We start from the raw sequence: 17,551 nt of genomic DNA, 5'->3' as shown, positions 1-17,551 counted from the left end.
ACCCCTACTCTCTCCACATTAGCACAATAGCCTGATTCTTCGAGGAAAGGGTCTGTCCCCCAGGCAGTACCTGGAGAAGGGGCGGCCAGCATGAAGGCCCTTACATCTCCTGCCATCAGTAGTTCTTGTGGGGAAACCCCTCCCTCAGGTTTGCACAACTGTACCCCAAGAGAGCAGACACAGAGCCACTGCAATCAGCCCATAGGAGGACCTCTATAAGGCAGAACCAGAACAGCAAGGCACCAGAGGTAGATGGCACCTGGAGAAGAGAAGCCCAGACTGCCAACTGACACCCGAAGGGCCACAGGACCATGAGGGGCTGCCTGGAGGCTGGCAGGGCCTCTGAGGACTGGTACCTTCCCCTGTGTTGCACACTGCACAAGTTTAAGCAGAACACAGACATACGCCAAGCCCTTCGACAGTTGCCTTTAGACTTTTCTTTGCTCCCACAGGTGGTATAGGGGCACTGTGTTTCCTCCAGTGGCCCCCCAAATCTGAAACTCCACCTGGCGAGCTCCTCACCTCCTGGCCCCATTCCAGATTCAAGTTATTTCCACAGAAAGTGGGTCCCAGGCCTGACTCACACTTCAAATTGAACTTCAGCCACTCCATTAAAACTCGTGAAATCCCAAGTGGCCTGGAGATCTCTCCAGCAACCTAGGCCACTGCATGGCCTGATGTCTAGGTGCCTGCGGAGCGGCGGCTCCACAGGGAGGGGCAGACGCCTGTGGCTGCTCACTCCCATTCCACCTGGCGCGGTGTGCACTCACCCAATGTACTGCAGCGGGTGGCTCTGGTGGATCACTATCCTGCAGGTGGGACAGGTGTTGTTCTCCTCCAGGTACTTCACCAGGCAGCTCCTGCAGACTGTCCAAGGCGCACTCGGTGAGAAAGCAAGTCCAGAAGGGAGACACTGGTTCACACCTGCACCCCCCCCCCCCAATGGCAGCCAAGGAGGACACCTCTGACTCATTTGCAGGTGTGACACAGAAGAGTCACATTCTTACTCCTGAAAGAAAGCACCACCCCTTGGGCTTTACTCAGCAGTGGGAACTGCGGTCCTGGCTGTCCCGCAGGCAAGGGCACTAGGGTGGAGAGCTTTCCTAAGCTGGCCTGAAAGACTACAGCATTTTCTTTGTACAACACAAAATGATAAAATTCAACAAAAATCACCTGGTTGTGCCCAATGGCTTCTAATGCAATTAACTTAATAAAGTGTGTATTGAAATGGGTGAGTGTTTTCTAAAGGGAGCAGTGCGGAGTGGGAGGTCATCTGTGCAGAGCCTTTGCGTTAGCAAAATGCTCCTCAGCGGCCACCAGAGGCACCATCACCCTGTAGGTGACCAGTACCTGCTTTGCAAACAGAGAAACCCACACAAGCCCAGATGGTCAGAACAGGTAATCAGTCCCTAGGAGCAAACCAGTAGACACCCACCTGAAAAGTGCAAGACTTCATTTGAAATGTAAAACAGGCCTCTCTGCCTGCTGAAGGAGAAAGTCGCCATGCCATAGGCCCTATGGCAACAACACAGTAGCTCTGTGTCCCGTGACCCTAGGGAAGTCTCATCTCCAGGAATCCCAGGGTACTTCTTGACCTCTCCTGGAGTCCCTGCTCCTTTCCTGGCCCTGTTGCCCTTGCACATGAACTAAAAGCTTTTGGTAAGACACAGCCAAGTCCCCAGGAACACATAGGAGGAGCTGCCTACCCACCCCCGTCACTGTGGTCCTTGGAACCATCTGGAAGGCGCAGAGTTGTAGGCGGACTTACACGTGTGCAGACACTCGGTCACCGTGGTCGCATCAATGAGGTACCCACTGCACAGGCGGCAGGTGATGTGGGCATTTATGTCCCAGAGCTTAATCTTCCTGGTCAACATCTTTGGCTTCTGCAAGAGAAACCTATGACAACTTCCATCTGAACCACTCCGATGTGTTTCACCTAGCCTCCAGCAAACACTGTCTCTCCAGGGATGGCACAGTGTGCCATGGCCTGGTGTCCACAGATTAGCTGCTTGGGCCAAGTCCTCTTCCTAACTGGAGGCCCATCCCTGCCTCTCAGGCGGGCATGGAGCCAGGCCAGCCCTCTGGTCCATGGCCTAGCCCCTGGATATGATAGTAGGTGGAGGATGGCCCTGACTCTAGGAATCCACCACCAGCTACTGCTGTGCACCAGGGCCTGTGGCTGCCAGGAAGACACCAGAGCCCCAGGGTGGGGAGGACTAGTGCTATCCTGTGGGCTTGACCCCCTCTGCGCCAGTCTGAACCAGACGCCACCCCTGACCTGCAGGCACTGCAGCTGAGGCTCGGGCCCTCCTGCTCGCAGCTCCCACATGAGTCAGGAGGGGAGTGCAGCTCAACCCCTCTGCACACCCAGGAGACAGCTGGTGGCTCCCACAAGGTGTCCCACAGCCCCGTGGGCTCCAGGTACACACCTGCTCTCCGCAGTCACAAGTATGGCACGAGTGCTGGCGAGGCCATCTGACACTGCACCCCTCCCCATTGTGCCTCACCCCCACAGTCTGAGACACCACCATCTTCACCCCCCACCATCCGGTGGGCCTCACCTCCTCTGGACGTCTGCGTGTCCCTCCTCCCGCGTGGCATGGAGGCTTCAGGCCACCACGCGGATGCGCCGCTCCTCCCTCCCTCTGCACTCTGGCTCACTTGGGCACCTCCCTCCTGGCTTCTGCTCTGCTTCCATCTCCTAGCACAGAAATGGCACTGTTACTTTAGTCACGTCACTGAAACTCCTGCATACAGTCCTGCCACTCCGTTCTCAGTGGACCAAGCAAATCCTGCAGCAATGGGGACAGAGTCCACTGGACACATTAACCCAGAGGAAGGCACTGGGCACTGAGAGTTGCTGTCGTAGACGCCACCAGGGAACTGCAGACCTGCCCGTGGCCACGACACACTGACCCAGCATGACTCTGGGAATTGCCCATTGATTCAAAGGCACAGGAGGAGGGAGGCCAGCTCAAATGCACTCACCTGAGAGTGGGGGCCGGGGGTCCCGCTACATCGTGAAGCCTGAGGAGAAGCAGAGACAGGCGTCACTACAGGACACGGGGCAAGGTGCTGCCCACACAGGGGCCCACCGCCAGCAGCTCTGAGCCTTGGGTGGTTAAACATGTCTGCTCATTTACTTGCTTAAAAAAAAAAAAAATTGAAAATCAATGATGGCGAAGAAGGGGGATTTACTATGGAGACAGGTGAAGTATCTGCCTAGTGTGCCCAGCCCAGCCCAGCCAAAGCTAAGGGAAACTATGAGAGCAGAAACCTGGCTCATGGGGACACAGAATGGAGGTGGGGGCTCTGTCACACTGCTTTGGACCCAAGAAGGCAGAAGGGGGTCCATGGACCTCCCCAAGAGAGGCAGTGGATTTCAGGGTGAGCTGCGCAGGGATTCTGGAGAGGGACTTCGAAGAACAAGTCTGTCATGAGATTCCTGTGACACCCATGACTTCTGCAGCCTCATGCCCACACTGAGCACTGTGTTCTTTCCTGGTCAGACTGCCCACCCACTAAGAGAATGTGCATGAGGAAACGTGTGGGCACCTGGCAGGTGCGCGGCTCAGGGGAATGAGGACATGAGGTGGGCGCTTGCAGCAGTGAAGAACCAGAGCCACCCTGGCAGAGCCACATGTGCTTCCAACCACATGGCCACCAGGGACTGTGCTCTGGGACAGGGCTAGCAGTGATGGGCAACCGCTGTATGTTGAGGGGAGCTCAGGAGCCCAGCCAGGCCCCCCTAGGTGTGTCTCCTGAGCACTTGTCCAGGGCTCTGTTCTGACATGGGAGCAAGTGTCCCCAGAGAAGGGCTTGAGGATTGCCTGGAGCAAAACTCTGGAGAGCGCCAGGGCTCCAGGACAGAGTGAGGCCTGAGTTTGAGATCAGTGCTCAGATATGGCCTTACATGTGCTTACACCCATCCTGTACCAGGTTCTCTTTCAGGTATTCCCATAACTGCCTTGGACTAACAATCTTGAAGCTCCGGTAACTTCCCCAAGGAAGGGACAGAGGAGAGTCTGTCTTCCCAGCAAACTGAAGCAGAACCAACAGGCCTGTGTGCAGCCCTTAGAAGGTGGGGGGATGAGCCAGCTTGTGGCCAGGGCTGTCCTGAACTGTCCCCGCCCAGTATGGCAGCCACTGACCACCCAAGGCTGCTGAAACTCCAACGGTGGCTCATGTTACAGAGGAGATGAAGTGTTAGCACATGTAACTTTTAACAAGTCACAACCAGTGGGTCCTGAACTGGGCAGCCATACACATAAATCCCCACTGCCTACGTCTTGACAGCACCAACAGTAACAAGCAAGCATAACTGGGTGGGTTACCGAGGACATGAGAAGATGAGATGAGCAGGCATACGGGTGGGCATCTGCAGACAGCCTAGTGAGTGAGCACAGAGCCGCAAGGAAGGCGCCTGGCAACATCAGTGCTGTGCACAGCTTCAGGGTGACAGAAACCCAAGTCCACATGCAACTGGCAAATTCCTCAGAAATTGACTATTTAGGAAATTCCCAGAATTGAGACAAGTGGAGAAAACCAGAACTCTATTTTAGAAGCAGAGTAAGCAACTGCAAAGTTTCCTTCAAAGAAGACTCCTGCCTGGAAGTCCCCAGAGGGACCTACAGGGCAGCCAGGACACTCCGTCCTCTCAGGAAACAAGGCAGCTTGGGGCAGCTTGGGCAAAGTGCTTGCCTAGCACATACCAGACCCAGGCTTCTGTCCCTAGCACCACAAGAAACGCAAAGACAGCTCTTCCAACTCAGTTTGCGGACCAGTGATGCACACACCAAACCCTGCCGAGGTCAGAGCAGAGGGAAAGGACAGACGCATCACCCAACAGGACCAGCTGCCTCAGCCACCGCTCTCCACCAGGCAGAGGCTGCCTTGCACTATAGGGAGAACACCTCCTTAGAAGAAAGGCCACATAGTCTACAACAGACACACAAACCACTCGACAAAATCCAATACCCGCTAGTAATTTTAAACACTCTTAAAACTTAGAAGGAAAAAAGTTCTCCAAGAGTCATTCACTAAGAGGGAGCCACTCAAGTGTGTGTGTGAGCATGGGCAGTGCTCTTGGCGAGCCCGAAGGAACTGAGGACTCCCTGGGCAGAGGCAAGCTCCACAGAGAAGGCATGTACAATGACAATCCTTGGTCCTCTGTGACATGGAGTTCAAGCAGGCAAGCCTCAAGTTAGGACTGTAAGCTGGTGGACCTTGTGTGAGTGACCTCAAGAAAAGAACAGTGTTCAGTTTACAGCAAGATGCAGACATCACCACAGACCTGCCTGCCCGTGTGGATGAAGCCATGTGGGAGCAGACCCTTGCACCTGGCAAGGCCTTTCTGCCCCTGGAGAGCCTGGTGAAACAGAAAAGAGGCAGCAGGTATGAGGGAGATGGCCAGCCGGACTCCCTGAGCACAACTTCACTGGATTACTGGAAGCTGTCACCCCACTGCAACAGTGACAGCAAGGGACGTGCGGCAGAAGGCACACAGTGAAGCTGACCCTCTGGGTTAGCAACACCCTGCAGGACCTGTTCTTGTCCTGCCCACAGCAGCAGCAGAGCTCAGCTTGCCCTCAGCCCAGGCTCCTCAGAGTGCCATGAGGTGCCATGAGGCCACTGGGATGCAGGGCTGGCTGGGTACTTAGTGCTCCCTCCACTAAGGCTACTTCCACTTTACACTGAGTTTATTGGGTCAGGACCCATTCTGGGGGTCATCAGGACACCAGGACCACAACCAGGGCCAGCAGCTCAGTGGCTCCCAATGGAACAGTTCTGTCCTTTGCCCTTCTCTAGGCACAGAAAGAGCGTTAGAAAAGGGAAACTCCAAATGAGCACGCTTAAAACGCTGAGCTTCATCCGTAAACTGCAAGTGCAGATTTGACACTGGGAGATCCAGTGACAGGCCACCATGCTGGCAAGAGGAGCCCTTGGCAAGGTGTGCTAGCCAGCAGTGGAGCCTGGTATCAGCTCAGGAAGTGGAAAGGCACAGCCAGGAACCAGGTGGCCTTCCTTCTGCAAGAGCCCCCCTGCCAGCCTCTGCCCCACGGCCCCTTCCTAGGGGCTCTGGCCTCAGGCAAGACTGCCTCAGCAGCCATCCCAGCATCCTCTGGAGGCCCTCTGAGCACCACGTTTGCCTATTACCCCACTGCACTCAGCTGTGTGCAGGGCTGCAAGGGCAAATGTGGGACTGAGGAGAAGGCAGTGATGCATCGCGAGTTCTGGGCTGGGGAGGCTGGGAAGGAATGGGCTGGTGGCTTGTTGGGCTTGAGGAGGTTGTCAGACAGGGACTCCTGTGTAGGCAGCCTATAAGCCAAGCCACCCATCCTCACCTGCTTCAGGACAGGCACCACCGTGTGGTGTGTCTCTGGAGATGCTCATGCACTATATCATGTCTGCTCCATGATTGGGGGACAGGAGCAAGGGACTGCATGCTTCTTATAGGCAAATGAGAGCAGAGTTCCCTCTGTGGCAGGCCTGGGCCCTGGGGCTCTCTCCTGCCCATTGCACGCAGATCACTCTGCCTCTGCCTTAGCTGTTTACACGCCCAGTTCTATTTGACCCCTGGTCATGGGGTCTTAATTTACAGTTTCTAGACATGTGGAAACTTAAATAAACTTCTAAAGCTGAAAAGTTAAACTCTACCTAAAAATCCTGGTTCTGCTCACATATTGGTGACTATGTGCCTGACGCCCAGCTGCATCTTCTGCCATCAGCAAGTCGGAAACACCCTTCAAAACCCACTCTTGACGAGATGCTGTCATGCTAAAGCATGTGACAAGAGCCTGCTCTCCTGTGGGCCCCAGAGCTTGTCCCAAGGCTCTGATGGGGACCAAGCTGGCCCCCAAACCCCAGGCCTGCACACAACAGGGCCATGGTGGTACCAGACTGAAGGAAGGTTTCCAACAAGAAACAAAACACGTATTGATCTATCTCATCTTCCTTTTTCTTTTTTAATGGTCCTGAGGTTAGAATCCAAAGGCTCTCTTCTCTACCCATGAGATACACCCCAGCCCTTTTTACTTTTTGAGACAGGGCCTCGCTACGTTGCTGAGTCTGGCCTTGAGCTTGTGACCCTCCTGCCTCTGCCTCCTCAGTCACTGAGAGTACAGGTGTGCACCTGCACTGTACCTGGCAAGTACAGACCCTTTTACAAAATAGAGGAGCCAGGCAGACCTTCAGCTGCTCTGACAGGTACCTCCCCGGCCTGTCCCAGAGGCAAGGGCTCTCCATTCTGAGCCTTGAGACCCACCCACACCAGTGCCAGCCTGCACAACCTTGTGTGGCGATGCAGGCTCCCACTGTGCTGACCATCCGGATGGCTGGGAGCGACTGGCCCTTGACCTGGGGCTGACGACATCAACACGTCAGCCCTGCCCCTACCTCTCCTGTCAGTCCAGCCTCTTCCAGCACTCAGGGACCTGGGAGTCTTGCAGATTTCTCTCCCCTGGCTAACAGATGGGACACGTCCTCAGACAGCTGTCCTTTGGGAGGCTGGTGGTGGGCCCTTGGGCAGCATCTGGGACTCGGCTGGCAAGAGCGCTCTTTGCTGAATGAGAAGCACAGGCTGGGTCTAAACACAGCCATGAGGTACTGTGTGGATTGTGCTGAAACTGCATCCTCCCAGTCTAGAAATCACTTCAGTGCTGGGACAGTGGCTCCCATGTGACATCATAGGCTGGTGCTACAGAGGGAATAAGTGTGTCTGACCCCTGTGCCTCTCCCCTGAATAACTAGCCAGTCCTCTCATTACAGCAAACGTTAGCCAGGAGGAGAGCCAAGTCCTGAAAAAATGCCCAGCTGCAGGAGGACATTGGTCCAGAAAAACATACTATTAGAAATACTCTGTACCCAGAATGTCTCACTCCATACCCACCTAAGTGTGGTCAGGAGGGACATGACACCAACCAAGATCAACCCCCACCCCCGAAGTGGTCAGGAGGGATGGACACCAACCAAGACTGGCACCTCCCCAGTGTGCTCAGGAGGGATGGACACCAGCCAAGGCTGAGACCCCAGTGTACTCAGGAACGACGGACACCAACCAAGTCTGGCACCTCCCCAGTGTACTCAGGAGGGATGGACACCAACCAAGGCCAGAGAGGACCAATCAAGTTAAGGGAAAACATTATGGAAAAACTTCCTAAGACCACTAGGGAAAATACAAACGGCCTGAAAATGAATTATTATGTGGATGGCATGACTGCTCTCTTGGTGCCACAGTGGTATTGCAGTTGTGTGAGGGACCACTTCTGACACTCTATATTGTCTGAGTGATGTGTCATGCTGTCTGTAGCTACTCTCCAATGCTTCCATTAGCAAGCAGTCACGTACAGCAAAAGATGAAGCAAATGTAGTCCATAACAGAACCGAGTTTCTGAGCATGGGCTTCAAGGGTCCTGCTCCACCCTGTTCAGGCTAAATACCCTGAACTGAACAGCGTGTAAAAAAGAGAGATTTTCTTGTCCATGCTGGAGGCAAGAAGTCCAGTCAAGGTGCCACAGGCTGGTGGCTACCTAAGGCTCCTTCTCCAGGGAAGCTTGTGAGGGCGGGGCCTCCCAAAGGCCCACTCCCACCGCTATCAAGAGGGGCTGGGATTTCAACATAGGGATTCGGGGAACACAAACATCCAAACAATGGCAGAATTCCCTATAGCTTTTCTTCAGGCCTTTTTTTCTTAATGAACATTTGGATAAAAGTAAAACAAACCCTTGAAATAAAAGGAAGCTTACCCTTCTTCAATTTTGCCTCCTAATGTGGGGGTACCTGTCCCCTATTCCCACAGCAGGCAAATGGGTGTAATCAGGGAGTGTCCTAGTTGACTTTGGCAAACAGGGTGGTATGTACAAGACCCTCAGAACTGGGCCACAGAGGTGTCCCGCAGGAGCATCCACATGGTCACTGGATACAGGCCAAACCCTCCTAGGAACCAGAAGATGGAGTAGCTGACAAGACCCACGGACCTCCAGACCCCCCACGAGACCCAGGGGCCGCCTCAAGTCCTGCAGGACCCCCAGGACCCATAGGCAGTGGGGCTTCATGGCTACCTATCGACCCCTTTCTAGTGTTCACATGCTTCTTATAAATATCTACCAAATCCAGCAAATATCAATGAATTTATCCAAAAAAGAGACAAATTAACCTGTACATTCATTTAAATGCTAGAGTTTCTCTTCAAAACAGCAAGTTGGCCTAACCACTATCGAGGAGTCCCCACTCCTGATGAGCTCACTCCCAGAGGTGGGGTTCTGCTTGACTCAGGGGGCGAATATTCACTCCTGCCCTTCATCCTGTCCTGAAGTCCACAGCTGTAGGAAGAAACTCAGATTAAAAAAAAAGAATGTTCTTATTTTTAAAGGCCTCACACTTTTTAAATTTAATGATAAACTGCCCACTTGTAGAACTGAAGACTAGCTCCAATTTTTGAAGTCCAATGAATTGTGCAGCATTTTTGTAATACAAGCAGCACACATCACAAGACACTAGAAAACTGTCCCTGAACCTCAACATTTCACAGTAAAGGAAAATTACAGCTTCAACTTAAAATCCAATATCAAATTTGATATCTGAATATCAAACAAATAAGGCTGCAAATGAATAACAATCCTGCCATTTAATAAAGAACAACAGGTAGACCCAAATGAGCCTTGCTTTATGGTCCAAACAACCCACATACACAATTCCAGTTAATAGCAAAGAGTCCTTCCTCACCCAGCAGCCCTGGGTGGAATACCCCAAGTCTAGAGACGGCAGACAGGTGAAAGGTGGCCAGAGGGCCGTATCCAGGGCAACCCTGAACAGGTGCCCAGGTGCAGCTCTGGGTCTAGGCTCCCCCTGGGCAGGCCTTGGCCAGGGAGCCCACAGAAGACAAACATTCCACTTCAGAGATGCCACACCTCGTATACTACTTTGAAGAGGACACATAAAACAAGTGCACAAGGTCCAAAATGACAGGAGAAACTTTCTCCACGTTTAAATGGTTGAGACAAACACTTCTCACAACATTCTTTCTTTGGACCAGATCACTGGTAGAAATACCAGTGAGACTGTGGGAGACTGAAACCCTTGCACCCGGGCAACCAAGGACCCCAAGGCTCTGTACCCTCACGACTCCTGAGGGCAAGCTGACACCTAGGGATCTCTTCTGTCCATGACTCATCTCTCGTCATGTGCCAGATCCCAGGCAGCACAGCCAAGCCAGAGCCCCCATTCCACCAACATGGGTCTTAACTTCTTATGGAAGCTTTTCAAGTATCACTTATGAAACCAGCTAAGTGCCATGCTCACAATGCTGCTGCAGAGTCCACCCACCTTGCACCACCCTGAGGGGCCCCTTCCCCTCAAGTCTGCACAGGGCCTCACTTCTCACTTCTAACAAAAAGAACTCACCAAAGTTATGGGACACCACTTCCAAGGTAGGCTGCAAAGCCAGTGGTCTCCTTCCCTTCCCCATTCCTTCTCAGCTGCCTCTGAGAGGCCTACAGGAGGAGCTGGCCTCTCCTGCAGGCAGCATGGGAGGGGCCTGAGGTGGGTGGCCCCTGGGGAGGTGCCCAGCCAGCACCTGACTGTAGGCCTGTGGGTGCTGAGCCAGAAGACCTGGTCGGCCACCTTGCGTTCTTGACCCAGAGACTGTAGGATCATAACTGACTGTTGGCTTAGAGAACTAAGTTCTGGGGAAAACAGCTGCATGATGACATAAAATAAAACCACTCAGCACTACCACACTTTCAAAAATACAAAAAGGAAAACGTAGGTTCTGAACACTTACTCAAGTTTGCATGTCTTTTCAAAACTTCAAAAGGCAAATTAAGTTTTAACCACAGTAGAAAGAGTGTGTCAAAAGAACAAGTCAAAAGTAAGCACCAAGGACAAAGTCCCAAACGCAGTTATGTTTGGCAATGCACGCTGGACATGCAGGGACACAGTGTGGTTGATGTTCAGTGCTAGGAACCTAAGGTGGTTTTCTCCTGAGTAACCAGAACTGACTGTGGCTCAAGATGAAAAAATGGAATTGACCAGTTCAAGCATCTCTCAGGAGCCCAGAGTTTGAGACTCACACCTCATCCTCAGTTTGCAGCTGACCTACAGGTGCACCTGCCTTCTACTCTTCTCTGGCACCCACTCTTCAGTAATATGCTGCCTGCTGCCCACACCAGGCAGGCTTCAGGTGCTGGGTAGAGCCAAGTTCCTGCCCTTGGACTTTCCATTCTCAGAGAACACACATGGAGACTGCCCTATTCAAGTGCAGCACACTGCTGGCCCATGAATACCCCTCACAGCATAAAAGCTGCACCCACTTTTCATGGCCAATTCCGTGGAATGTTTCAGAGAAAGAAAGACCCCCTCCCCAAGATCCAACAATGCCCTCCTCTCCTGGAGTGGAACTAGCCTCTGACTTCCTCTCCCACGCAACCTTGCTGTCCAGCTTTCCTGCCCAAAGCCTCTGCCCCAGCTTGCAACCCACCCTTCCACCCATTCCTGAAGTCCCCCGGACACTGGAGACATTTCTAGACTCAGGATACACCTGTACAACCTTGAGAAGGATTAGGGGAGGGACAAGAGGGTAATCCCGGGGTCAAGACAAGGAAAGGACAGCATCGCCAAAGGAGGGGCTAAGAGCAACAGGAGGCAGCTTTCCAAGTCAGTGGCACAGAGCACCCCTGGATGAGGAATTCCCCTGAAAACCTGAGTCCCAGAGCCAGAAGGATGAGCCCCAACCTTGCCTTGCACCTGCCTCCAGGTCCCTTTCCAGGCAGTACCTGCTATAGGTCTTGGGCCCAGCCCGAGTTCATGATGTCAGGGTGCTCAGGGTCTTGTGTAAAGAGCCTTTTGAACCTGTGGGGCTCAGGTGAGCAGGATCCCACATGCCTGCACCTGCACAGCAGGGAGCCAGGTGGTGAGCTGGACAGATTTAGGACACCTCTGGATCCCACTGAAGGCTCAGCACTTCCAACCCAGTCTAGATGCTCAGAGTCCCAGGCCACCCTGGGGACCTGTCTTAAAGTTTTACTTCTTATCAGGGTCCTCTATGAGAGGACTTAGAGTCTGTCCATGTCATGAACTTTTCTCAGGTATAGACTCAGGGTCCTGCCTCATGGGGACAAGAGGCCACCTTAGGGTCCCCAAAGTGCTCACAGGCCTGCACCAGGGCTGTGGACCTCTGGGGCCAGTCTGAGTGCCCCAGTCCTCCCAGTGAGCTTTTCCCGGAGTCCTGACCTTCCTGTGGCTTTGTTCCAGGATCCTGGCCCTCCTCTATGACCTGTCTTGAGTTAGACACTCCTCAGTTTTCTTGGCATTCTCTGGGTCCTGTCTGGTCCTGAGGTCAAGTCCTCCTCAATGATCCTTCCCAGAGTCCCAGACTGTCAGGTCCCCAGGACTGACTGTCCCTGGTGGCCCATCCTGGAATCCCAGCCCTTTTCAGTGACCTGTCCTGGGGTTGAACTCTCCTGAATGGCATGTTCTGAGATCCCAAAACTCTGTGGGTCTTCCCTGGTCCCAAGGACTGACCCTCCTCAGTGAATGGCCCTTCAGTGACTGGTAGGACTCCTGTCTGTTCAAGGGTCCTACCCTCCCTGGGTCCACCCTGGCCCAAGGTCCTGCTTGGTTCAGGGTCCTGTCCTCCCCGGATCCTGCCTGGTCTGGAATCCTGCCTTCCCGGGATTCTGCCTGTTCCAGGGTCCTGTCCTCCTGGGCTCCTGCCCGGTCTGCAGTCCAGCCTGGTCCAGGGTCCTGCCCTCCATGGGTCCAGCCGTCTGGGGGTCCTGCCCTCCCGGGTCCAACCTGGCCTGGGGTCCGGCCCTCCAGGGTCCCGGCCGCCTCCTGGCCCTCGGGATCCCGCCTCCCCGGGCCGGCCGAGCGGCGCCGGGCTTGCAGCCCTCAGCCGGACACGGGCCGAGGCCGCGGCCTGAGGAGCGGGCGCGCGGGCCCAGGCCGGGCGGGGCGGGCTCACTGACCTGCGTCTCGGGCGGCGGGCGAGCGGGCGCACGCGGGGGCTCGCCGGGAGGGGGAGGGGGCGCCGCTCCCTCCGGGTCCCCCCCAGAGGAGGAGAAAAAAGCCGTCCGGAGTTTAAAACAAAGAGGCGGAAATGCCCGAGCCGAGCCGAGCGCCGGGTCGGGGGCGCCGCGCCTGGAGCATGCGCGGTGCGCGGCTCGGCTCCCACCCCGCGGCCGAGCGGGGGCGGGGCCCGGAGGGGGCGGGCCCGGGCGGAGCCTGAGGGCGCAGGCGCGTGTAGTCCGCGCTCGGCCGAAGCGGCTGGCGCGATGGGAGGGGCGGGGCCGGGGAGGGGCCACAGGGTAAGGGGCGGGGACCGTCGGGCGTGGTTGGGCGGGGCGTGGACGGAGTGCACCGGGCGCGCTGCGGGTCGGCGTGCGGGCGCTGGACGCTGACCTGCTGGGGTGTGGGGGCTGGGCGGGGCTCCCTGCGCTGAACGTGGCAGGTGCGCTGTACGCCGCGGACCTACAGGGCACCTGCCTTCGGTCTCACGGACCTGAAACAGCCGGGCTGACCGCACAGCTCCTCTGCTTGTCGACCTGTGCAAGACCCACCCTAGAACCGTGAGCAGTGACCGAGAAGTTCACGCCCTCTAGGGTCTTCACTGTAGTGGGAGGGGCAGCAAGAGGGAAAAGGAAGTGTAGTGTCTTTAGGAGACTGAGTGGCACGCTGAGTGGATTTCCGCATGGGGCTGGGGCAAGGAAAGGACTGAAGGAAAGGAGCTCAGCTGGAGTCTGGGGTGGTGAGGTGCGCGGCAGGGAGTCCCGCGCATCCTGGGTCCGGAGGGGTCGCTGGAGCTCCTCTGTAACTGCAGGCGTTAAGGTTAGGGCTGGGATTAGAGCGTAGGGAGCAGGAGTCAGGTGGTCTGGGGGTGTGGGAGCACACGGGGCAGAGCTGGGCGTGGGTCAGCAGTGCCCCTGTGGGTGACCAGTAGACGTGGGCATTGAGTCCTGTGAAGCTCCTTAGCTTGTAACACCTGGAAATGGTTGGTCAAAGGAGTGACCACTGAGGTGACTATATGAAATGGAGTCCTGGAGTCCTGGAGGAGCCCAGGGCAGAGCCACCGCCTGTGGGCGGGTCTGGCTTGAGTTAGCTGCTGGGGGTGTTTGAGAATGCCCATGGGGCTTTCAGAGGCCTTGGCAGCAGTATGGATGCATCATAGTGTGGAAACTGGATCATGGCAGGTTCGAAAAGTGCATTTTCGAAAAAGACACATTTTAAGGCCTTTTGCTGTAAAGGAAAGCAACAAAATGGGGCTCTGTCCAGGGGAGGTGAGGGGCAAACAGGACTGCTTTCTTTCTGGGTGGGAACTCTGGTGGCCTTGTGGTGCTGCGGGGACAGCTGACTAGAAGGACAAATTGGCCATACTGCAGAAAAGGGAAGGCTGCATAGACGTGGGACCTGGGCCCAGGTGTGGCAGCCGGCCTCTGAGAAGCAGGGGGCCCTTTGCTGTCATGGGGGGCAGGGTCCTGATGCAGGGGTGTGGAAGTGGGGGAGGGAGGCAGAGCCTTGGTGTTGGGGGCAGCATAGAGGTACAAATGAGCAGGCCAAGAGCAGTCCTGGGCTGAGGACAGAGTGACCCCAGGAAGTTTTCTAACTTGATGGATAGATGGCCCCCATGACTTTCTGTCTGTCGGCTACAGGTGAAACTGTGTTGAGAATTCATTCCAGGCCCAAGGTCCCTTCGTCCAACACCTGGGCTGCCAGCTGCTCTTCCAGGTGAGCTCATCTCACCAGCAGCACCAAGGCCACTACTCTGAGCCCAGCTCTGGTGTATAGCCATCCACTTTTCCACCAGGAGATCTTCACAGCGTGACAACTCCAGGTCATCCTTAGAGACTGTGCCCTCATCCCACCCCTGCCAACGCTGAGGACAAGACATGGGGCCTTCCTACCATCTTTCTCTGTGCCTACACCAGCCTTCTGCTGACCTACAGAGCCCATCAGAATCAGGCCGTGTGACCCTTAACTCCACCCTGATTCAACCCCCTGGGGTAGTGAGTAGCTTCCCTCTTCTGTCCTTTGCTCTGTATCCGTTTTCAACATGATGTAGAGACTCTCATAAAAAATTATTCAGGGCATCCCTCCTCTGCTCAGAACCCTCCAGGGCTTCACTCGGCAGAAGCCTGAGGGTGGGGAACCCCAGAGGAGGATGGGAATCTGTGTTGTCTTGGTGGTGAGTTCACAGGGTTACACACATCCCAGCCCACAAAGTAAATGTGTGTAAAGATGGACCCTAAAATCATGGCTCCAGGTCAGACTGTGGGGAGGGGAGGTCCTCCTCCCTGTGGATGAGGGGTCCTCATTCCTGTCTGTGACCAGCCTTCCAGAGGTGCTGGCCTGTCCTCCTGTGATCAAGTCTCATTTTGAGGAACCATTCCAGTTACCCACAAACCCTCGGTGAGGCATCTGGCTCTACAGAGCAGGAGGAATCGAGTTCTTTCTTGATCCCACACTTCTCTGCAAGTTCTCTCTCAAACCCATCAGTTTTTCTCCCCCATCCCCAGGACCCTACTCAACAAGTGCCCTGGTCCAGATCACCGGGACTTCCCAGGGCTAACTCCACCTCCATAACCCCTACATTTGACTGTGTCCTGCTCTCCTGGAAAAACCCTAGTTCCTGACCCCAGGCCATCCTGAGATGAGCAATCAAAAAGCTGATCCCTAGGCGCCTGGGTCCAAGTATGCCAGCTCTACCAAGCTACTCACTGGCTGCCCTGCCTTGTGCACCACCCCTGTCCCTGGAACTCAATTCCTCCATGCTCCTGGACATGCTCCCACACTGCGCCTCCCTCCCCCCAGATGTCTTCTTACCACCAGCCCCCTCACCCCCCAGCTCATCTGCTGACAAAATCCCCAGTGTCAATACCCTATTGTCAAGACCCAGAACCAGGACACGAGTGTGTCAGTGCTGAGTGGAAGGGAGCTTGGTGGCATCCAGCAAGTGACATAGGAGTCTAACTGTTATCCCAGCTGTCTCCAGGGAAGAGTGTACCCCATGACACACCAGAAAAACTGCAAGCAGAGCAAGACTGTAAACTGCAGCATGGTTTGCAGTTCATTTGGTGCTGGGGATTGAACCAGGGCATGCCACCTCTGAGCTTCATCCCCAGCCCTTTTTATTTTTTTGAGACAAGGTCTTGTTAAATTGCTGAGGCTGACCTTGAACTCGAATCCTCCTGCCTCAGCCTCCTGAATTGCTGGGATTACAGGTGTGTGATGACTGCCTCCAACCTGTGGCAAAGTTTATAGTAGGAAAAAAAGACAGAAGACTGTCTACGTGGCTATGTACATGGGATTAATTGGAAAACGATCACACCTGCACACCTTGGGCACCTACAGCTGTAAAAAGAAGGAGTGAAAGATGCAGCCGTACTGCTAGAGTGGCCTCCCAAGCACACCACTCAGAGGAGTGAGATGGACCCAGGTGTGCAGCAGCTGCACCTGCCTGAGAGCTAGTGAATATGCCATGCAATTGCCCATGTCAGAATCCTGTGGATTTGGGGACGATTGTGACAGGAGTGGGAATTTTTGGATCTGCCCCAACCCCCTCATGAAATATAGAATAACAAAGCAGAACTCTGGTGGGCAGCAGTGATGACAGGGAGGACATTCTCACGGGCAGTGGGCAGAGCTCTTGTCCTCCTCCCTGTGGCTGCAGCCCTGGTGCCATCAGCCTCTCACCATGGCAAATAAAACAGTGGACAAAAGAGATCAAACAGCAGGTGTGCTCTCAGAGACAGCTTTAGGACCTTGGACATCAGCAACCAGGCCTATAACCCTGAGAAACAGCGAGGGAAAGCCTTAGGGAAGCCCAGCTGTGTCCCATAGGACAGGGCCTGGGAGAGGGAGATCTGTCCTGGTGGAGCTCTGAAGATGCACAGAGGGTCCCAGGCCTTAGCCCAGCACTGTGCAGACACGTGGAGACTGCCTGGGTTGGGGAGGAAGGCCTGAAAGGAGGAGCGTGCCCGGCAGGAGTCCCGTGTTCCCACTGACCCAGGGTATCCCCACAGCCCACGGTGCCCACTAGGCTTCCAGCCGTGGGCAGGAAGCTGAAGGGCTGCTCTGTGCAGCCCAGCAGGGTGGGAAGGATGGAGGAATTTCCTGTCATTTACTCTGTTTAGCGCACAAGTATTTGGGATGCTGACAGTGAACATCTAGCTGAGAGCTGTCATTCACACAAGAGAATGTGACCTGCAAAAGGAGCTGTCCCTGAGAGCAGACCGGGAGCAGTGGTGGCAGAATAAGAAGCACAGCAGAGCCGTGGCTGACCCATGTTCCAGTGTGAGAGTGGAAAGTCCAGTGGTCCATTTTTAGAATATGGTATTTAGCTTTAATTGGTAAGATCTGATGGTAGCCATTTTAACTATACCCACTCCCTTTGCCAATCATGTAGACTGTAACCCTGAGCTCCTCCTAGCAGGGCAAGAGGCAGTGATATGTTCAGGATAAATGCAGGTGGACTGCCCTGCCAAGGTGGGCTTGCTAGCCAGGTTAGGTAGCAGCCCTTCTGCAGAAGTAAAGTCTGCCTTGCCCACCCACTTCT

At 54.9% G+C, this 17,551-nt stretch overlaps 1 protein-coding gene and 1 long non-coding RNA gene across 3 annotated transcripts in view; one reads left to right on the top strand and one right to left on the bottom strand.

Moving 5' to 3' along the window:
• Pcgf3 (polycomb group ring finger 3) overlaps positions 1-13,184 on the bottom strand; it is a 34,302-nt gene extending 21,118 nt beyond the window's left edge. The window contains exons 1-5 of one of the 2 annotated variants that reach the window (XM_027940671.3): positions 12,969-13,184; positions 2,992-3,030; positions 2,565-2,704; positions 1,769-1,899; positions 771-867 (exon numbers count right to left, since the gene is read on the bottom strand). In XM_027940671.3, coding sequence (XP_027796472.1) covers positions 771-867; positions 1,769-1,877 — 206 coding nt within the window. In that variant the 5' untranslated portion in view covers positions 1,878-1,899; positions 2,565-2,704; positions 2,992-3,030; positions 12,969-13,184. The remainder of the gene's footprint in view (positions 1-770; positions 868-1,768; positions 1,900-2,564; positions 2,705-2,991; positions 3,031-12,968) is intronic. The other variant, XM_027940664.3, reaches the window with a different exon arrangement.
• A 268-nt stretch (positions 13,185-13,452) lies between these two features.
• LOC139706389 (uncharacterized) lies at positions 13,453-16,026 on the top strand. The gene is made up of 3 exons (XR_011707931.1): positions 13,453-13,568; positions 14,649-14,724; positions 14,804-16,026. It is a non-coding gene; the product is annotated as an uncharacterized lncRNA (long non-coding RNA).
• Positions 16,027-17,551: the final 1,525 nt, after the last annotated feature.

Source organism: Marmota flaviventris, chromosome 7 (genome assembly GCF_047511675.1).
Source record: "Marmota flaviventris isolate mMarFla1 chromosome 7, mMarFla1.hap1, whole genome shotgun sequence".
Lineage (NCBI taxonomy): Eukaryota > Metazoa > Chordata > Mammalia > Rodentia > Sciuridae > Marmota > Marmota flaviventris.
This window is presented reverse-complemented; position numbering and strand designations above follow the sequence as displayed.